The sequence below is a fragment of the Bacillus rossius genome, chromosome 1 (genome assembly GCF_032445375.1).
Source record: "Bacillus rossius redtenbacheri isolate Brsri chromosome 1, Brsri_v3, whole genome shotgun sequence".
In the NCBI taxonomy this organism is placed as follows: domain Eukaryota; kingdom Metazoa; phylum Arthropoda; class Insecta; order Phasmatodea; family Bacillidae; genus Bacillus; species Bacillus rossius.
Window position 1 is genome coordinate 369,237,119 of NC_086330.1, and position 23,282 is coordinate 369,260,400.

Sequence of the window (23,282 nt, forward strand, 5' to 3'; positions counted from 1 at the left end):
TCGAATCCGCGAATCCCCAGTCCATGTCCCTATATGAACTATATACATTTACTTTAGTCCATACATTTTATATTTCAATTCAGATTTCATTTTTTATTGCTATTAAAACTTTTTAAAAATATTTTTGTCTCACGTAATGACGCGACTTCACCGGAATTCGATCATTAGCATTTATAAAAATAACTCGAGTATAATAATTTATTACGGAAGAATACAAGAATTTCTAAAGGCAAATTACCAAAACATTCGCCGAAATCTAAGTTCAAGGTGGGATTAAAAACGTTGTTAAAAATAATTTATTCTTCTAATTTTCCGGGGAAAGGCGATTTGCATGCCTTCCATGAATAAGGCCCTTCTCCAAAAATATTCGGGGCCTCGCAAAAGCAAATGGATCAGGGCATCGAAAAAGTCTGGCCCCCTCCCCCTTTCTGTTTGTTGAAGTGGAACTGACTGTTCAATCAATATGAATAGGCATAAGAGAATTTAAGGCAGTGTTCGAATCCCCACGCATAGTTGAAAAAATTGTTACTGGTCCGATTACAAATTAAAATTTCAGACGTTTTTCCTAAATATTTTTCTTTTCATATTTTGATTCTAGCCATACACCTGTCACGAATTCGCCGTGTAGTTTTTAACCTTTGAAATAAATACGAGCGTGTGTTGACTTATCAACTTAATTAGGAGTGGTAACCAAAATAACTATTAACTACAACAGGCAGTCGCGATACTTGACACAAATATTTTTATACTTATTATTTAAAAAATACCATTTGTTCGCTGGAATACCTGAACCCAGATTAATAAAAGTATTTTTTTTTTCCCGCTTTCTCCCCTATCGCCTCGTCAGGGGTGTATGTGTGTTAGTGAGGCGGGATGATAAGCGCGACGCTCGCTGGTGCTTCTAGCGCGGTGTCTCCTCTGGACTGGCGCGCAGTCTTCTCGTCGTCACAGGATAACTATGAAATTTGAGCGGTGACCGAACATTATATGGCCGAGAAATGAAGATAAAGATGTAATGCAAGTCCTTTAAGTGCTTTCAAGAATCTGTACTGGTTGTTTTACGCCTAAAAATTACTCTGAAAACATGCGTTTTGTCCATTTTAACTCTTCTAAAAATACGGTTTAAAAACTTAATCCGGAATCAAAAGTACTTTTCGGCCTTCAGCGAACTCTTAAATGCTTTTCGTAAGCAGACCCCACTCGGATATCTTGAGTGGTTTTGAAATCGCGTTGTTTTTCCTGAAGCTCTTCTCACTGTATGTGTGCCCAGGTAGGCGGGGCCCTTAACGTAGCAATGAAATCACTTAAATGACGCGCTGCCTCCGCTCATGAGATTCCCGCGTGGAACAATCTCCCGTGTGTTCTCCGGGGGGAAGTTCTGCCATTCCCGATCACACCCGAACAATTCACCTTCGGCCAACCTCGGGTTTACTTATATATATTTATATTTCTCTGTTTATTTTAATGTAGCTATACCAACCTAACTAACCGTCCATAGAGTTTTAAAGTGTTTTAATATAGCTAAACCTAACCGACCACTTTTTAATATTTGAATTCATTTTTTCTCTGCGCAAAAAAATAAAACAAATCCCGAAGTTGGCCGAAGGTGAATTGTTCGGGTGTGATCGGGAATGGCAGAACTTTGTGTGCATCTTAGGTCTCCCGTGTGTTCTGCGGGAGTGTACGACGCGCGCTCTACTGGAGCAGCACCGAAAGGTACAGTCACGGCCTGATTGCTGAAGGAACCCGCGTGCTTCAGTCGCCACCTGGTGTCACTCTTTCGCCTCGTCTCGTCTCGCCGCTCCGAGGAGGTACACAAGGTTCCACGGCCGTTGAGGGTTGCTGTGTACTTTTTTTTTTAATTGTGCGACTTGGTGCCTTCTTGCACCACCCGTTGGACCATGGGACAGTGCTGCGATCTTCGGAATAAACGGACAGTTACGCATCATCGTGGCGTTGGTTCGAATGTTGATGTATGTGCTCGAACAACGGCATTCATCGTGAGCATTAGCGGCGCAGTCGGAATCTGATTGCATTTTACCCGATTAAATTATCATCAAGGATATTATTTTCATACTGCATGCAGCTAGGATTCGCAAATACCTGTAAGCAATCATTACTGATACAGTACGAGTATAAATTTGATTTTAAACAATATTTATGGACAGGCGCCATTGCTAATTTACACTGTATGTTTTAAAAAAAACGAGGAGTCTTTCAGTACTTGCCAGAGATGTGTAACATCTAAACTCGGTAACGAGCAAATCCGTGTGTTCTCAGTTGCAAATACACTTATAATACGAAACTCGGACACCAAATATAAAGTCAAATTCTTTTAAATAATAATAATGAGCGTGACAAATATGCGCAAATTGCGTTTTCAACTACACTTCTGGACGCGAATCACGCGTAGTTTCCGCACCCGCCGCTAGAATCCGTTGCCGAAGAAGCTACGTCGACTAGTGAATCATTTGATTAGCAGACCGAAATTTTAAACTATATAATGAAACGGCTGCGATAAAAGCGAAAAGGTCTTAAAGAAAAACTAACTAAACCCCGGCTTTGGATCCAATTTCCAACAGTCAATGTTATTAAAATACTGCACATCTGGTTAAAATTCACTAAACAGTCCGTCAGTCCATCAACTGAGTGTCGTGGCAGACATCTTCGTTTATATTCTTTTAGTTACTTTGCTATTCCCCCCCTTTTTTTTTTAACTAAAATTTCAACTGAAATCACAACATCCACAGTTTATTCCATATGCTACAATGCCTCTATACTATTTGGTAGAAAAGGCTTCAGTTCAGTCCAGACTGTCAGTTCGGACTGAGCAGTAAGAACCGGGCACATGGACTGATCGTGTGTGCAGAGGGGCCTAGTTCAGTCCAGACTGTCAGTTCGGACTGAGCAGTCCAAACCGGGCACCTGGGCTGATCGTGTGTGCAGAGGGGCCTAGTTCAGTCCAGACTGTCAGTTCGGACTGAGCAGTCCGGACCGGGCACCTGGGCTGATCGTGTGTGCAGAGGGGCCTAGTTCAGTCCAGACTGTCAGTTCGGACTGAGCAGTCCAAACCGGGCACCTGGGCTGATCGTGTGTGCAGAGGGGCCTAGTTCAGTCCAGACTGTCAGTTCGGACTGAGCAGTCCGGACCGGGCACCTGGGCTGATCGTGTGTGCAGAGGGGCCTAGTTCAGTCCAGACTGTCAGTTCGGACTGAGCAGTCCGGACCGGGAACCTGGGCTGATCGTGTGTGCAGAGGGGCCTAGTTCAGTCCAGACTGTCAGTTCGGACTGAGCAGTCCGGACCGGGCACCTGGGCTGATCGTGTGTGCAGAGGGGCCTAGTTCAGTCCAGACTGTCAGTTCGGACTGAGCAGTCCGGACCGGGCACCTGGGCTGATCGTGTGTGCAGAGGGGCCTAGTTCAGTCCAGACTGTCAGTTCGGACTGAGCAGTCCAAACCGGGCACCTGGGCTGATCGTGTGTGCAGAGGGGCCTAGTTCAGTCCAGACTGTCAGTTCGGACTGAGCAGTCCGGACCGGGCACCTGGGCTGATCGTGTGTGCAGAGGGGCCTAGTTCAGTCCAGACTGTCAGTTCGGACTGAGCAGTCCAAACCGGGCACCTGGGCTGATCGTGTGTGCAGAGGGGCCTAGTTCAGTCCAGACTGTCAGTTCGGACTGAGCAGTCCGGACCGGGCACCTGGGCTGATCGTGTGTGCAGAGGGGCCTAGTTCAGTCCAGACTGTCAGTTCGGACTGAGCAGTCCGGACCGGGCACCTGGGCTGATCGTGTGTGCAGAGGGGCCTAGTTCAGTCCAGACTGTCAGTTCGGACTGAGCAGTCCGGACCGGGCACCTGGGCTGATCGTGTGTGCAGAGGGGCCTAGTTCAGTCCAGACTGTCAGTTCGGACTGAGCAGTCCAAACCGGGCACCTGGGCTGATCGTGTGTGCAGAGGGGCCTAGTTCAGTCCAGACTGTCAGTTCGGACTGAGCAGTCCGGACCGGGCACCTGGGCTGATCGTGTGTGCAGAGGGGCCTAGTTCAGTCCAGACTGTCAGTTCGGACTGAGCAGTCCGGACCGGGAACCTGGGCTGATCGTGTGTGCAGAGGGGCCTAGTTCAGTCCAGACTGTCAGTTCGGACTGAGCAGTCCGGACCGGGCACCTGGGCTGATCGTGTGTGCAGAGGGGCCTAGTTCAGTCCAGACTGTCAGTTCGGACTGAGCAGTCCGGACCGGGCACCTGGGCTGATCGTGTGTGCAGAGGGGCCTAGTTCAGTCCAGACTGTCAGTTCGGACTGAGCAGTCCAAACCGGGCACCTGGGCTGATCGTGTGTGCAGAGGGGCCTAGTTCAGTCCAGACTGTCAGTTCGGACTGAGCAGTCCGGACCGGGCACCTGGGCTGATCGTGTGTGCAGAGGGGCCTAGTTCAGTCCAGACTGTCAGTTCGGACTGAGCAGTCCAAACCGGGCACCTGGGCTGATCGTGTGTGCAGAGGGGCCTAGTTCAGTCCAGACTGTCAGTTCGGACTGAGCAGTCCGGACCGGGCACCTGGGCTGATCGTGTGTGCAGAGGGGCCTAGTTCAGTCCAGACTGTCAGTTCGGACTGAGCAGTCCGGACCGGGCACCTGGGCTGATCGTGTGTGCAGAGGGGCCTAGTTCAGTCCAGACTGTCAGTTCGGACTGAGCAGTCCGGACCGGGCACCTGGGCTGATCGTGTGTGCAGAGGGGCCTAGTTCAGTCCAGACTGTCAGTTCGGACTGAGCAGTCCAAACCGGGCACCTGGGCTGATCGTGTGTGCAGAGGGGCCTAGTTCAGTCCAGACTGTCAGTTCGGACTGAGCAGTCCGGACCGGGCACCTGGGCTGATCGTGTGTGCAGAGGGGCCTAGTTCAGTCCAGACTGTCAGTTCGGACTGAGCAGTCCGGACCGGGAACCTGGGCTGATCGTGTGTGCAGAGGGGCCTAGTTCAGTCCAGACTGTCAGTTCGGACTGAGCAGTCCGGACCGGGCACCTGGGCTGATCGTGTGTGCAGAGGGGCCTAGTTCAGTCCAGACTGTCAGTTCGGACTGAGCAGTCCGGACCGGGCACCTGGGCTGATCGTGTGTGCAGAGGGGCCTAGTTCAGTCCAGACTGTCAGTTCGGACTGAGCAGTCCAAACCGGGCACCTGGGCTGATCGTGTGTGCAGAGGGGCCTAGTTCAGTCCAGACTGTCAGTTCGGACTGAGCAGTCCGGACCGGGCACCTGGGCTGATCGTGTGTGCAGAGGGGCCTAGTTCAGTCCAGACTGTCAGTTCGGACTGAGCAGTCCAAACCGGGCACCTGGGCTGATCGTGTGTGCAGAGGGGCCTAGTTCAGTCCAGACTGTCAGTTCGGACTGAGCAGTCCGGACCGGGCACCTGGGCTGATCGTGTGTGCAGAGGGGCCTAGTTCAGTCCAGACTGTCAGTTCGGACTGAGCAGTCCGGACCGGGCACCTGGGCTGATCGTGTGTGCAGAGGGGCCTAGTTCAGTCCAGACTGTCAGTTCGGACTGAGCAGTCCGGACCGGGCACCTGGGCTGATCGTGTGTGCAGAGGGGCCTAGTTCAGTCCAGACTGTCAGTTCGGACTGAGCAGTCCAAACCGGGCACCTGGGCTGATCGTGTGTGCAGAGGGGCCTAGTTCAGTCCAGACTGTCAGTTCGGACTGAGCAGTCCGGACCGGGCACCTGGGCTGATCGTGTGTGCAGAGGGGCCTAGTTCAGTCCAGACTGTCAGTTCGGACTGAGCAGTCCGGACCGGGAACCTGGGCTGATCGTGTGTGCAGAGGGGCCTAGTTCAGTCCAGACTGTCAGTTCGGACTGAGCAGTCCGGACCGGGCACCTGGGCTGATCGTGTGTGCAGAGGGGCCTAGTTCAGTCCAGACTGTCAGTTCGGACTGAGCAGTCCGGACCGGGCACCTGGGCTGATCGTGTGTGCAGAGGGGCCTAGTTCAGTCCAGACTGTCAGTTCGGACTGAGCAGTCCAAACCGGGCACCTGGGCTGATCGTGTGTGCAGAGGGGCCTAGTTCAGTCCAGACTGTCAGTTCGGACTGAGCAGTCCGGACCGGGCACCTGGGCTGATCGTGTGTGCAGAGGGGCCTAGTTCAGTCCAGACTGTCAGTTCGGACTGAGCAGTCCAAACCGGGCACCTGGGCTGATCGTGTGTGCAGAGGGGCCTAGTTCAGTCCAGACTGTCAGTTCGGACTGAGCAGTCCGGACCGGGCACCTGGGCTGATCGTGTGTGCAGAGGGGCCTAGTTCAGTCCAGACTGTCAGTTCGGACTGAGCAGTCCGGACCGGGCACCTGGGCTGATCGTGTGTGCAGAGGGGCCTAGTTCAGTCCAGACTGTCAGTTCGGACTGAGCAGTCCGGACCGGGCACCTGGGCTGATCGTGTGTGCAGAGGGGCCTAGTTCAGTCCAGACTGTCAGTTCGGACTGAGCAGTCCAAACCGGGCACCTGGGCTGATCGTGTGTGCAGAGGGGCCTAGTTCAGTCCAGACTGTCAGTTCGGACTGAGCAGTCCGGACCGGGCACCTGGGCTGATCGTGTGTGCAGAGGGGCCTAGTTCAGTCCAGACTGTCAGTTCGGACTGAGCAGTCCGGACCGGGCACCTGGGCTGATCGTGCGAGTCCCGGGCTTGTCCTGTGCAGGAGACGGGCCGCAGGGGAACCACGCATAACTTGGAAACACACAACTTAGAACAGTCATAACTTAGAAACCTCAAAAAAAAAAATCCACATAACTTAAAACTGCCATTAGTTAGAACGATCATAACTTAGAAACACGTAACTTAGAAATACGCAACTCAGAATCACACGACTTAGAAACGTCGTAACGTAGAAAGTCATAACCTAGAACTATCACAACTTAGAAACTCACAAACTGTCATAACTAAGAAACCTCGAAAAAAAATATCCACGTAATTTAAAACTGTCATAAGTTAGAACGAATATAACTTAGAAACACGTAACTCAGAAACACACAGCGCAGAATCACACGACTTAGAAACGTCGCAACATGGAAAGTCACAACATGGAACTATCACAACTTAAAACTGTCATAACTTAGAAACACACAACCTAGAACACAACAGGCATCTATCTTGTGTGTTTCAAAGTCGTGACAGCGCCCCGGGCCGCAGCAGTCTCCGGCGGCCACCGAGGACAGAAGCCCGCTCAGCTGCTGGCGCTCCACTCACCTGTTCTCCTTGTACAGGTGGTAGTTGATGGCCCGGGCCATCAGGATGGCCACCATGGGGCGCAGCGCCTTCCCCTGGCCGCCGAAGTAATACGTGGCTATCGACTGCAGTTCGGGTATCTTCGTGTTCTTCTGCAGCTCCTGGTAATAACACACACACACACACACGTGCTCACTCGCCTGGCGGTGGTACGAACAAAACATACCACATACTGGTTCCTGTTAGCCTGCCAAAACCTAATATATAGGGACCGGAAAAATTCGCGGTTTCAATAGCCTTCAGGATAGACTGCACATTCCCCTGTGCAGTTGGGCAAATAACGCCAGTTCATTGGCTGCCGACTTGTGAGTCGTCTCAGCTGGTTTGTCTGTGATTCGATCCTTCTTATGTTGAGGGTTTATAATTGGTAGGAATTCGTACAGATGAACAGTAAGCCAATAGCTAGAGACCGGAAAAATTCGCGAATTCATTGCGCGATAGGCTAAAATACAAACAGTTGTACCTCAGTGCTGCCTCTGCTATTGGCTCACAACTCACCTGGATGACTCTGGGCCAATGAGAAACGCCCGACCAAAGCTTTATAAGAATCAGAGACTGCTACGTTAGGACGTCTCACAAGACAGCAGCCAATGAGTGGGTGGCATTTGACCGAGTGTACGTAGAACTATAGAGTTCATCCTGCAGGCCATTGAACCCGCGAATTTTTCCGGTCTCTACCAATATATTGTCGAAACATTTGATGTCTGTCCAGGTACGTAACCAGAGGGGGGCAGACGGGGCTTATGCCCCGGGAGCCTCATTTGTTGTAAGGGGGGGGGGGGGGCGCTTAACTGGCAGAGTAGTTTATGTTATAAATATTTACTTGACTATCATAGCGTTAGAAAACAAACAATTGTTGGAGGGTAGATGAACTGAATTATGTGTAGTGAATGATACATACATGTGTACAGTTAAAACATTTAAAAATGGAAATGTTTTTTTGTGTACCATACAACTTGTGAGGTATTAAAAATTAAATGATTGCAAATAAATCTATTTATTTACCATCTAAGTTAAATCACAAATATATTTGGAATGGTGTAGTGGAATTAATATGTGGTAGTGATATGAGGTGTTGTTGGGATAGGTTTTTGTTTGGTTGGTTTGGGGGAAAAAAAGGGAGGGGCGCCAAAATGAGTTCTTTCCCCGGGTGGATACAAGTCTATTTACGTCTCTGTGTCCGTCTGTCCGAAAGTATTCAACTATACCTATGCAAACTTCAAAATTCAAGCAAGTTTTAAGACAGTTCTTTCCGAGGGATATGATTAATTATTTCTATTTCAATTGTGAAATTATAAAAAAAATTACGAAAACGAGGAATTGATTTGCGAATTGATAAATAAATCTCTAGTAATATAATCTGAGTTATTGTGGATCTTTAAACTATTTTAAAAATTAGTTTTTAAGTTTTTTTTAAAATAAGGCCAATGTTGTCATCAACGTGGCATGAAGTAGGCAATGATCAGGTATGCGTAGCACGTTTGCGATTAAGTAATTCCACTAAATAGTTTGTGCTTGATCTTGAACGTTCAACAAAAAGTGTGGTTTACAGGGAAGTTTTAGTAAAACTTCAACTTTAGTGTAAAAATTAATGAAAATGTCCCACCTGTTCATCTAAAATAAACCTGAGTTTCTTTTCTTTGTACGTGAAGAAGTGGCTAGACAGCTAGTCAGTAATGAATGAATATACAGAAAACTTAGCACAGGCAGATAGCAATCATGCTGAAGGTGAAATCATCCATACTTCAAAATTATCACTATGCCGATCCACACACATGGCTTACTCTAAAAATGCAGAGTTTAATATTTAAACTATATTTATATATAACTATATATATAACTATATATATATACAGTAACCTTTCTTACAGTAAACTTTCTTGTAATTGTTCCTATACAAACATTTTTTGGATTATTATTTATATTTAAGGAAATCAGCAAAAATGTTACAAAAAATTGCTCAGGAATGTATAAAATGAATGAAGAATAAACAAACTGCACTCACGCTACATCATTTATGAGAATCGGCGACATTTCTACTAATTATACATGCACATATGTGAATTTGTTTGCAAAACGTACATTCATTTTTACTTTTAAAATACGTTTTATGTGATGTAAAGATATTGCGAACTCAAATAAAGTATAAATTTTTTTTCTGAGTTCCCAAAGTTATTTCGTGACAAACGACTTTTCTGACTTGCAGACAAATTATTCCCCCCCCCCCCCCCTTTTTTTTTAAGCAAATACAAGTGCGTGTTGACAATGTTACTCAGTTACATTACGTAAACAACCGGACATACAGACAGTGACAATTGTCACAGGTATTGACAAACCTCAAACCACTGCGCGTAAGTTTAATCGTATCTGACAGTTATTGCTTACACATTAGTTGCAAGAAATCTTCCCGATAAAAATCAGTATGTGGTATAATTTGAAAAAAAATTGGTTGTCTGTAAAGTCGGTTTACGGACGATAGTTTAACGTGACAACGTCATAACAAAACATTTATGAAATAATTGCATACTTTTATGAATAAAATTGAATCATTTTTATTGAAATTATCACTATTTTGTATGGATACAAAGAAGGAGTGAAATGAAATCTACAATTTAATTGATAAATTTACTTTTATTTGCACTCATTAATTCAAATATGTTAATTACTTTAACGAAGAGATTATTTTAACAATAACTTTTATACATTTTTGCTATTTAACTTCTTCCAATCTGTGTTATTCTGTTAAGGATAGAACGATGATAGGAAAAGTAGGAAACGAATGGGAGTGTTTCAAGTTTAATGTGCCACGAAAAAGTCAAATCGATGGTTGTTCCAATCGAGTGGAAGAGAGATAGATGCGGCGCAAGCGTACAATGAGCGTAACGGGACACAGCGTAACGGGACAATGTGTGTTACGGGACACTTTTTTGTGCGCGCAGCTGGCGTTCATCGATTTATTATACGTTGTCACGTCAAAAAATGCTACTCTATTAAACCAAATCCTTAAAAAAAAAAATTTTAAATGAAAAACGTTGTTGAAAAGCTAAACAACTGATGCAACCATCTCTTGTTGAAGCTTGTTGCTAACTCATCGGCGCCAAGGACAGATGACGAAAGGGAGGAAGCGGCTTAATGGAGACGCGGGGGAAACCAGAACAGCCTGAAAAAAAAAAGAAGCGATCCCAGCATCCTGGCCTTCCAAATCCTGTGATGATGGCAGTTGGTTGTTTCGTGGTAGGGGGGAGGAGGAGGGGGCACTAATCCAGCCTTGACACTGAGAAGGGTTTCGATGAGAGACAGAACGACGTTTGAACCCAACATTCCTTTGCTACGTAAACCAGGCGAAGCTTTACACCGGTATTACACTAGGGACCGGAAAAATTCGCGGGTTAAATGACCTGTAGGATGAACTCCATAGTTCTACGTACACTCGGTCAAATGTGTCCCACTCATTTGCTGCTGTCTTGTGAGACGTCCCAACGTAGCAGCCGGTGAGTCGATAAAGCTTTGTTTGGGTGTTTCTCATTGGCCCAGAGTCATCCAGGTGAGTTGTGAACCAATAGCAGAGACTGCATTGAGGTATAACTATTTGTATTTTAGCCTATCGCGAAATGAACTCGCGAATTATTCCGGTCTCTATATTACACTACATACGTTATTGGACAAAATTAATTTAATTATACTATAAGATCAAATTTATGACCAAAAAAGCGTTTATTACACTACGTAGAATATTTTTCCCAAAATATTTTTAAAATGTAAGTGTAAGTACAACTAAGAATGAAGATGTTGTAACTCCTGATGTAGCTAGTGTAGCTTAAGCATCTATAATAATGGCTTTAATGTCGAATTTATTTTTCACGTCTTCTATTATGTGTGGGTGTCCGTTTTCTAATAGCACACCAAAAACTGTCTTATACGGTTTCAGGCGTTTGATTCGAATTTTATAATTACGATGACAAACGTCGTATAGTAAAAATTAACAATTTCATGTGTGCTCAGGCCACCAGTTTTCACCATTATGAAATAACTGCATGAAATATATTATACAATATACATCATAGAGAGACTAACTTTCATCAAACAACTTTTATAAAATTCTTCTTTCGTAATAGTTTACATATTACACTGTCATATTTCTTGTTAGAATCTTTTGGAAAATATTTTTGCCAACGAACATTTAAAGTTTAATACCGGCCAACAGACATGATCGGAGGTAGCTCCGTACAAACACCCTATAATTGGTGCTACGGAATGTCAGCATCAAATTACCTGTCGCTAATCCAGGTTTTCGTAACCAAAACTAATAAATCAGGATATCTGGTCATTCCTGATTTAAATTATAATTATTCTTTAAACAAAATATTAAACAATTTTCAAGCCAAAATGGTCGTATAAACTAAATAACAAGTCCATGTATAGTGTGATTTTTGCTTGTGTCTTTTTCCCTGTTCTTGATTCTAATTTTCATTTGGCAAGAAGAGACTTTATAGTTTGGTATTGCTGTTTGTAGGTGCGACGCAAGGTTTGTGTTGCTTCCTTTTCATTGTTATTGTTATTCTTATTATTACTATTCTTATTGTATGTTTTCTTGGCCACGGCCTCTGTACACTATTCTCATTTAATAAAGTATTTTTGAAAACCAAAACCAAGTAATTTATATTGAGCAGACTTGTTTACAACACTAATGTGGTAGAGATGTGTTCTCATCTAATCTCGCACCTATTACTTTAATAATAAAAATTACTTTATTGATGCCAAATAGTTAAAAAAAAATTGTTTTCCGATTAAAATCAACAACTTCCAATATCGCGACAGTAAGGATCTCCTGACGTTGAAGCAGCGAAGCGAATGAGAAGCTACTGCAGTTATATTCCTGAGGCGTGTGGTTGGCCAGAGGCAGAGCGCCTTGCTCGTGGGACCAATAGAGAGTGTGGTGGAGCGGTCTCCAGGGCTTCCAGGAGTCAGACAGGCACAGACTGCTGGGGATCCTCGCAGCAGGCACAGACGATCCTGCTCCAGTGTTCCTTGTCCGTGGCGCGGAATGTTTTCTGAAACGATCCCGTGGCGGTCGAGATGTTACGCCTTAGTAAAATAGTAAAATGTCTAAGGGCGGTACCGTGTATAAATTGGGCCGGAGGAAGAGTGGCACACGGTGATAGTGCTATTTTATGTAATATTCTGCTATGTTTTAATATTCTATATGTGACTTGTGTATCAATAATTGTAAAACAATATACATTTTCGTAGTATTTAACATATTATGTTATTATGATATATCGATTAAACATAAAAAAGGGTGCGTGTACTATAGTACTTCTTTGACATGGTTAAATAAAGCATTGCTAACATCAAAATGGAAGATGGCGCAACGTTCAAAATACAAAAAAGAATCAACTAAGTGAAATATCATCGTCACCATGTAAGATCCAACATAGATTTTTAAACTTATAAATAATAAAAAAAAAAACATCTGTTTTCGATGGTTTGAGCTTTCAGAAAAATGGCACTAGTTGTATTATTTTAAAAAAAAACTTAAATATTGACAATGATACGTTTACAATTTTATATGTATATATATATTCATTTTTTTTGTTTTACGTTTTCATTAGTTTGAAAATAAACCGTGTGCTACGATGTAAATATATAGCGTTTGAAGACAACTGCACGAAACACGCATGCGCAATGGTGCTCATCCTGCAAAAAAATTCCGTTGCATGGTGCACGCCCATTTTTGGCATATGTAGTAAAATATCTCCCTCAATGAGCTGTAAGAAGAATAACTTTTTGAAAAAATTACAGTGAGGTGGCTGCTGTTCCGTTAAAGCAGACGGTAGCGGTCCCTGTATGGTAGGTGTGTGTGTTCCGTGTGTGGATGTGAATGCGCAGTGGAGTAGAAAGTGCAGCCAAGGTCCGTGGGGAGGGCGGCGTGAGAATGCGGCTGGAGCTGTTCACCTTCGAGCGCAGCGCTCCTGGCGGGTGTTTCCGTAAATACGACTGGCCGCGCGAGGCTACACTGCACTCGGCGATGCGACGGAGTCCGCGCGCCAGGTCCGCACCACAGTGGACGGCCCGCTAGACTACACCGCACGCTAGGACCGCACTTGCCTCACGGGACGCACAAGAATAATAATAATTAGAGACCGGAAAAATTCGCGCTTTCGATGACCTCTAGGATAGACTCCACAAACCCCTACATACTCAGGCAAATGCCACCTGCTCATTGGCTATTGACTCGTGACACCTGTCAACCGGGACGCTTGCGATTCGATACTCTTTTGGTTGAAGGTTTTCACATTGGCTCAAAGTCCTTCATATAAACTGTAAGCCAATCACAGAAGCAATATAAAGGTACAGTTGTTTGGATTCTAGCATATCGTGAAATGAATCCGCGAATTTTTCCGGTCTCTACTCATGTTCTCTCGCAAACACTTCAACATATATTCACTAATTTTAAGACAATGGGTGTAAAGAGAAGCGCAAATGTTCTTAATTGTTATCAGTTGCGCGACTTCTTCAAGCAATTGCATCACTTAGTGAATATCTGTTGAACATGTGTGTGGCTCAACTGTGTTAAAATTACAAAAAAAAAAAAAAAAAAAAAAGTAGTTAGCGCATAAATAAAAATATATGAAATAAATGACGATTAAATGCAAATATTAACATGGAATATGATAACGTGCGTTAAGGTGACTCGCTCATATCACCTCCCCCGCCTTCCCCCCGCGATCATGCCTCATCAATATTATAAATATTACCGATGATATATATATATTTTTAGATTACCTCGTTATGTGCAGCAGTTAAGTCCCCGAACCTCCAAGACTGAAGGCTGTGTTTCATACGTGAGTTTATTAATTTTTTTCTAGTGATTCCCGTTGATTTATTGAAGTTGTTGCATTTGCTGTAATATCAAAATTTATTTCAACTTGATATTTAACCAAACGCGCGCATGTGTGTGTGTGTATTCGAGCTCTAAAAAGTTCATTCAGGTGATCATAGTTACGAACACTTTTATTATGCTCTTTTTGACAATGTTGAGTAAATTTTTGTTGAAAAAAATTGGGACGAAACATAACATTCAAGCGCGCTATCGAGACAAATGCACTGGTTAAGCCCTTGCGTCATGGTCCCCACATTCGATCACGGGTCCTGGACCCAGGATCGGAGGACCCCCCCCCCCCCCCTTTCTCCCCAATCCTCCACAATTTTACAGTCACGCGCTACATTATAATTGCATGGTTATTTCTTACCTACACTCTTTTCAGAATGTTATTTAACCTCAAAATACAGGGTAAAATTTTATAAGTCCAAACTAAGCTATTTGTAAAATTATTTTTATTTAAACCAAGCACAGGGAGTATGTATATGTATTTCACACGCTGAGATGAAAATAAACGGGGCTGGTCCCTGGACCCAGGGGTCCACCCAGTCCCGCCCTTGTGGGGGCCATGCCTTGCGTACTAGCAATGACAGGAGAATGACGCGTGAAACAGCCTCGCGAGTTCTAGGGACCAATTGAATAGACACACCGAGCTCATCAGGCCGTAAGCCTCATACTTAGAGACCGGAAAAATTCGCGGATTCATTTCACGATATGCTAGAATCCAAACAACTGTATCCTTATATTGCTTCTGTGATTGACTCACAGTTTATATGAAGGACTTTGAGCCAATTGAAAACCTTCAACCAAAAAAGTATCGAATCGCAAGCGTCCCAGTTGGCAGGTGTCACGAGTCAATAGCCAATGAGCAAGTGGCATTTGCCTGAGTGTGTAGGGGGTTGTGGTGTCTATCCTAGAGGTCATCGAAAGCGCGAATTTTTCCGGTCTCTACTCATACTGACTGATAAGTAGGGGCAGGCATTTTTCGCGAATAAATCTGAACGCCTATTAGAATGCAACATGGTATACCCTCAGCAGAGGTTTCTTCCTTGTGATTGGCGGCCGTCTGCGAGAGAAGTCGTTGCCTTGTTTGACCGAACCACTAAGGACGCGGTTGCATCTGCACTAGATTACTGTGATTGGTGTTGTAACAGTCGACATGTACTTGAAAGAAATTCACCCAGTAACGAAACACAGACGATTCTACAGTGTTTTTACTTTCAGCTAGTCTCGGAATCTTTTCGCGAAATATGCATGGCCCTACTGATAAGCTCCAAGTGACTATTAAATTCCATATTACAGTGCTTCAAGATGAGGACAGCTGAGCAGTTACTACGAGTCCGACGCTGGTGAGAACGTTCCTGTCTGTAAGATTTTGCAGCTCCCACGTTAATTCGCTGAATTACGTTTCCTGATGCAGAAACTTTTGAGTCGCAGTCTTTGGACATTTTCTTTCAGCTATCCTGCTGCTGTTCTTCCATCGGGAACCTATTCAGAGGTCCTGGATACCGCGATCTGCGAACCTGTCGACTGAACTTCAGCTAGCTAACAACGTTTGTGTTTGTGTCCTAAGCACTACCACTAGAAACTCCTACTGTTAATTATTCTGAAGGACAATAACAAAGTAGGCTCTTAGAGTAGATACTGGGTTGTCTCTAGCTTCACGATAAATTATTTTCCGTAGTATAATTTTATTTAACGAAAGTAATGGTACTGATATTCATACTGTGTATACGTTTAAAAAAAAATTGGATAATTTTACTGTCGTATTTGTGCCATAACGTAACAGTACCAAAACACATGTTATTTTGTGAAACCACTTGATATTTATTTCTTGATAAAATTAGTAGCAACTTTATCAAAGATTGAACTGAGTAGAATAATTAGTTTGGTCACCTTTAATTTTTATATGTTTGTTACCGTGATGTGAAATAGATACACACTTGCACACAAGTATAACGTTGAATCTTATTACTGTTTAAATTTTTATTACACAAACACCACTTGGTATCTATTACACCTTATAGTTGCGTTTCCTCTCAAACTATTCGCTAAGAGGATGTGTTGGTTAAACTACCAGGCAAAAATCAGAAAATTAAAATTCATTCGTTTACGAATTGTGTAAATTATATCTTAATCCAGCGCCACTATAGACGTGTGATAACTATATAATTAGTTTCCGCACACTTTAGATTACTATATTTTATTAAGTATTAAAGAATAGTTGTACTATGATTACGTATTTTTATTACCTGAGAGAATTCATGAACATTCATTTCCTAACAAACGTAAATAATTTAATATTACATACTTTATATAAAAACTGAGATTATAGGCCCATCCAGTATGAAATAATCCAATGAACTGAGTTATGTAATTAATATTATTATATAGTCATACAATAAACAAATAAAATGTATTCATATATTTTGCTTTTAGCACAATTCGTATAATCCAGTATTCTTTAATTTAATAAAGTAAAAAAACGTTCCACTGCCGAGTTGAGAACAACGTTCCTTTAGCCTGTTACCCGCAAGGCGCACTATAACTACTGCACTATGAAGCCTAACTGAAAATTGTATGGAGAGTATGTATTATAATTGTTTTAATACCAGTATAAATTAGGTTTTTTTAATTGAAATTACTCTTCTCTATACTATTTTAGTTTACCAAATGTATTACACGGTAGTTTCACTATCATAAAGTTTCATATGGCAAACCAATACGTTTGGTATGTCCCCTAATTTTTATAAAAGCGACTACATATGGGTTTATGTTCATACACGTTACTCGCCATCATTCTATGAAAATTTCGTTGCATGGTGCACGCGCATCGTTAAACTTTCCTTCTAATCATTTTTCCATAAAAGAGCTAAAAAAGCATAAATTCAATAACTTCAAAAAATTCCTCACTGTTACGCATGTTTCTGGATATTTGTAACGTGAATAATTTTACATCACTTAGGTATTTGTTTCAACCTATTGCAGTGGACAGACAACCCAGCAGCCAGGTAGACAAACATCTTAGTAGCCAGGTGGACGGACTCAGCAGCCAGGTAGACAGACAACTTAGCAGCCAGATGGACAGACACAGCAGCCAGGTGTACAGACAACTTACCAGCCAGATACACAGACACAACAGCAAGGTGTACAGACAACTTAGCAGCCAGGTGGACAGAGACAGCAGCCAGGAGACAAACAGCAGCCAGGTCTACAGACAACTTAGCAGCCAGATAGACAGACACAGCATTCAGGTGTAGAGAAAACTTAGCAGCCAGATGGACAGACAACTAAGCAGCCAGGTGGACAGACAACTTAGCAGCCAGGTGGACAGACAACTTAGCAGCCAGATGGACAGATAACTAAGCAGCCAGGTGGACAGACATATAGCAGCCAAATGGACAGACAACTAAGCAGCCAGGTGGACAGACAACTAAGCAGCCAGGTGGACAGACAACTAAGCAGCCAGGTGGACAGACACAGCATCCAGGTGGACAGACAACTTAGCAGCCAGATACACAGACACAACAGCAAGGTGTACAGACAACTTAGCAGCCAGGTGGACAGAGACAGCAGCCAGGAGACAAACAGCAGCCAGGTGTACAGACAACTTAGCAGCCAGATAGACAGACACAGCATCCAGGTGTAGAGAAAACTTAGCAGCCAGATGGACAGACAACTAAGCAGCCAGGTGGACAGACATATAGCAGCCAAATGGACAGACAACTAAGCAGCCAGGTGGACAGACACAGCAGCCAGGTGGACAGACACAGCATCCAGGTTGGACAGACAACTTAGCAGCCAGATACACAGACACAACAGCAAGGTGTACAGACAACTTAGCAGCCAGGTGGACAGACAACTAAGCAGCCAGGAGGACAGACACAGCAACCAGGTGGACAGACACCTCAGCAGCCAGGCAGATGCTGAGGGCAATAACTCTCGCATTAGTGGCTGCTGAGGCATGCTCAAGCGCCGTGGGCAATTACGGCCGGAGCGGGCTGATGCAGAACTACGCCGCCCTAAACACCGGTTAGGGATCCGGATCCTCGTGCACCCGTAAGGCCCCCCCGCGCTGTATCCGGGTGCTTGCCCCGCCTGTCGGAGATTCCCACGGCGCCTGGCTACTTCTCCCAGCGCTCTACGGGCGACCAGACATTCGGCAGACTGGTCCCTATCCCTAGGAGCCGCGCACGCTAGGGCATCCGGCGTGTCGCCCCCCCTATCAGCTAGCCATGTTCAGCTGTGAGTGTGTCTGTCCCGTAGCTCCACGTCGAGCCGCGAACACTTGATAGGCCAGTAAATTACGGCTCTGAATAAAAAAAAAAAAAAAGTACCTGAGTAGGTAACTGCTCCCTGGTGATGGCGACTGCAATGTCGACCCGAAACGTCGGTGAATTATTCGCCTAGGACACGGCTACAACCCAGAAGCTAAGCTACTTAAGACACTTTATTGATATTCAGAATAATTGTGAATAATTGTCTGTGACCTGAGCTGCTCGGCTCGATGTTGAGTTATGAGACAGACTATATAGTCCATCCTGTCTGCGTGTCCGCACGGCACCACGCGTGCTGGGCCGGAGTGTCGGTTCGACCCCCGCTGGGAGGGCCTACCCCCTCCTCCCCGGGCTCAGGGAAGGCAGTGCGGCACGGGGACGCACCACAATGCCGAAATACCACAACGCCGAAATACACTAACGCTGAAAAATGTCATTCCAGGACTACCACAAAGTTTAGGTTAGGTTAGACTAGGTTAGGTTAGACTAGGTTAGGTTAGACTAGGTTAGGTTAGACTAGGTTAGGTTAGACTAGGTTAGGTTGGACTAGGTTAGGTTGGACTAGGTTAGCTTAGACTAGGTTAGGTTAGACTAGGTTAGGTTAGACTAGGTTAGGTTAGACTAGGTTAGGTTAGACTAGGTTAGGTTGGACTAGGTTAGGTTGGACTAGGTTAGGTTAGACTAGGTTAGCTTAGACAAGGTTAGCTTAGACTAAGTTAGGTTAGACTAGGTTAGCTTAGACTCTCTTAGCTTAGACTAGGTTAGCTTAGACTAGGTCAGGTTAGACTAGGTTAGGTTAGACTAGGTTAGGTTAGACTAGGTTAGGTTAGACTAGGTTAGGTTAGACTAAGTTAGGTTAGACTAAGTTAGCTTAGACTAGGTTAGCTTAGACTAGGTTAGCTTAGACTAGGTTAGGTTAGACTAGGTTAGGTTAGACTAGGTAAGATTAGACTAGGTTAGGTTAGACTAGGTTAAATAAGGTTAGGTTATATTACGCTAGGTTAGGTTAGGTTAGCTAAGGTTAGGTTTGATTGTGGTATTTCGGCGTTAAGGTACATTTAAGAAACACACACAAATTCATTCAGTTGTTATTTCGGCGTTGTGGTACACAGCAGTTTTCTAGCTGTCGGCGTTGTGGTCAGTTTTGATATTCAGCGTTATGGTATTTCTGCGTTGTTGTCAACGACCCGTGCGACACCACCGCAGGATCCCCCTGCCGCGAGACGTCCAGGTCGTCACAGGCGGGAGAATCACGGAGGAAACCAGCGCGCTCACGGCAACGTCCGCCACGTTCTCCACTTACTTCCGGGCAGGGCACTGGACGATGTCGACCCGCGTTAGGAAAATATTGGTTGTCTGTAAAGTCGGTTTACGGACGATAGTTTAACGTGACAACGTCATAACAAAACATTGATGAAATGATTGCATACTTTTATGAATAAAATTGAATCATTTTTATTTAATTATCACTATTTTCTATGGATACAAAGAAGGAGTGAATTTAATCCACAATTTAATTGATAAATTTACTTTTATTTGCACTCATTAATTCAAATAATTTTATTACTTTAACGAACAGATTTTTTTTTATATTAGACAACAGCCCCTCCACGCTGAAGTCAGTCTCGCACAACTGAAGTGATTGCGAGCTCTGCTAACCAAATGGGAGTGATTTTACGGGAGGTTCCTAATACGTTCCAGGCCGAGGCCTATACGCGTTTCGTAGAAAGTAACAATGGCCTGAGCCCTCCCTCACTCTCGTGGCGAGGACTCGGCGGCCCGCGTGCGTCTAGCGCTAGAATAAGGCTGCAGGGGCGCGGCAATTAGCGCCCCGGCAGCCATAGGGAAGTTGCAAAGTGGGATGGCTACAGTAAACCAGCGAACGCACTGGAGGAAACGAACAGATTATTTTGACTATAACTTTTATACATGTTTGCTATTTAACTTCTTCCAATCTGTGTTATTCTGTTAAGGATAGGACGATGATAGGAAAAGTAGGAAACGAATGGGAGTGTTTCAAGTTTAATGTGCCTCGAAAAAGTCAAATCGATGGTTGTTCCAATCGAGTGGAAGAGAGATAGATTCGGCGCAAGCGTACAATGAGCGTAACGGGACACAGCGAAACGGGACAATGTGCGTAACAGGACACTTTTTCGTGCGTGCACCCGGCGTTCATCGATTTATTAGACGTTGTCACGTAAAAAAATTATATATATATATATATATATATATATATATATATATATATAATATTTTGGTTAGTGACCGATACAAAAATATACCTAGTCTCTACTGTAAATCTGTATATTTACATGAAACCAACTGTACCACTAAAAAAACAGTGTTCGCAGTGACACGGAGTTCGGATTCTTACCCGGGCATGCATGCTGTGTGTTGCCCCAGTATCTGCAATATTAAAAGTTATTTGTAATCCGTTCCCTGAATAGCCTCCCAGTAGGTAATAAGTGCGCACATTAATAGGCATAATAAACAAAATTATTGAATCTCCGATTATCTTTTCAGTGGTTTAACAAAATAATGCTTGAATGAAGCATCAATTAAAATATAAAATGATGCGCCGATTTCCGTAATAAATACTCAATATAATTCCTCAAAAAATGTATTTAATATATGCAAAAAGAACCATAGGCATTTGTTGTACAAAGCCACAATAGCTTTCTTGGCAATTGGTTTCCAAAGGAATATTTAGTTAAAGTACAGAAAATTGTTTTTTTTTTATGAACAACCTTATTTTTAATAGTACACTGTGTGAGTCATTTTATGATAAGGCTTCAACATGCCTACCGATTAGTGATAACTGGACCTCCAACATGTTATCTGCTCAGTGTCGTTGCTTTTTTTTTTTTTTTAACACATCTAGCCTCAGATCTTTTAAGAGTTTAAAAGTAACCGATTCGTCTGTAAATTTTCAAAAAATTTGTATCATAGCAAAAAAAAATAAACCTTCAGCTTCGTTTTAAACTTTTCTTTCCTGCAATGAAGTGATGATGGTCCGTGGTTCGGACCGACTACCTGAAGCCCTTGAAGACTTGAAAGACTTGCTCAACTCGCCTCTCGCGTTTCACAAAATATTGTGAGAGCCGCGAGAGAGAACATAAATATCACTAAAAAAAAAAAAACACAAAATAACCGCGCTTCCAGCTAACGCGTTGTTATTACAAGTCCCCCGAGCATTCATTCCGGTTGACCCCTCCTCCCTCCTCCTCCCATGCTAACATACACCTCCGGCTTGCTGATACCGTGAAAATTTCTCTTTTGTTATTCAAGGCGAGGCGCGGCCTTGCGCGCGGCCGATTTCACCGAAAACATCCTGTCTGTCCCGGCGACGGGACCAGGGACGGACAGTAAATAACCTCCTCCCTCCCCCTCACCGCCTACAGGGTCGGGGGGCAGTCCTTCCTCCGGCTCCTGGGCACATGAGGCGTCTAGAGTCCCACTCAGGGTGTCCACAGTTAGTGCTTTCCTACTAGATCCAGTACTTTCATAAGTTTTTCACGTGACAACGTCTAATGAATCGATGAACGCCGGCTGCACGCACGAAAAAGTGTCCCGTTACGCACATGGTCCCGTTACGCCGTGTCCCGTTACGCTCATTGTACGCTTGCGCCGCATCTCTCTGTCTCTTCCTCTCGATTGGAACAACCATCGATTTGACTTTTTCGCGGCACATTAAACTTGAAACACTCCCATTGTTTTCCTACTTTTCCTATCATCGTCCTATCCTTAACAGAATAACACAGATTGGAAGAAGTTAAATAGCAAACATGTATAAAAGTTATAGTTAAAATAAACTCTTCGTTAAAGTAATAAACATATTTGAATTAATGAGTGCAAATAAAAGTAAATTTATCAATTAAATTGTAGATTTCATTTCACTCCGTCTTTGTATCCATACAAAATAGTGATAATTAAATAAAAATGAATCAATTTTGTTCATAAAAGTATTCAATCATTTCATAAATGTTTTGTTATGACGTTGTTACGTTAAACTATCGTCCGTAAACCGACTTTGCAGACAACCAATTTTTTTTTTGTGGTCTAGTACATTTACGCTCAGATCTAGTTCTTTTTTTCTTTAATATAATAATATTACAGTAACTCCAATATGTTTTATTATTAAGCTTAGTTATTTTTAAAAACTATGGAATGTATGTGTGTGTGGTGTGTTATTTAATTTAGAGTATTGCAATGTCATTATAACTTCCTCTTACGCTTTTGAAGTGAAAGTGTTCTTATTAACGGTTTTCATGGCCTACTGTGTGTTGATATCGTGAGCGGTGTCGTTATGTTCGTTTCTCAGTGGAGAATCAGAGCACTGCTGGTAGCCATCTCAGTTCTGTGACTGTTTGGGGAGGGGGTAGTAAATTAATAATAATATGTGTAAATATTGTATTATGTGCAGTTAAATGTAAAGATGTGCTATACTGTAGTTTTGGTTATTATCTATTTTCCGGTGCTCTACTTTTGTTTTACTCTTACGATGTGAACTAAAACTATTTAGTTACGATTTAAGTGGAACGAATCTTATGTATAAAATTTTTATATAATATCATTGTAGTTACGCCCCAACCAAAATAATAATTGAAGCCATTCGCAACGTTTGTATTTAAAAATTTTTACGAATTATTTCAATGAAAACTATTATTATTAGTGATATTATTATTTAGTATAGTTGTGTCGCAGCTTTGAGTGATGGATTTAATGAAATATCAGGAGATTTTAACTCTTAAATTCTTTGGATACACAAATATAAATAATTAATATTAACTGCATCAGATTGTTGTAGCAAGTGTGGAAAAATTGGATGATAAATTGAAATCTAGCAAATAAAAAAATTGTAATCGATGAAAACGC

The 23,282-nt window shown here is 43.4% G+C and overlaps 1 protein-coding gene across 1 annotated transcript in view; it reads right to left on the minus strand.

Moving 5' to 3' along the window:
* Positions 1 to 23,282, minus strand: part of LOC134528419 (all trans-polyprenyl-diphosphate synthase PDSS1) — a 203,376-nt gene that overhangs the window by 93,098 nt on the left and 86,996 nt on the right. The window contains exon 3 of the mRNA XM_063362020.1: positions 7,209 to 7,348. Within this exon, the coding sequence (XP_063218090.1) occupies positions 7,209 to 7,348 (140 nt within the window). The remainder of the gene's footprint in view (positions 1 to 7,208; positions 7,349 to 23,282) is intronic.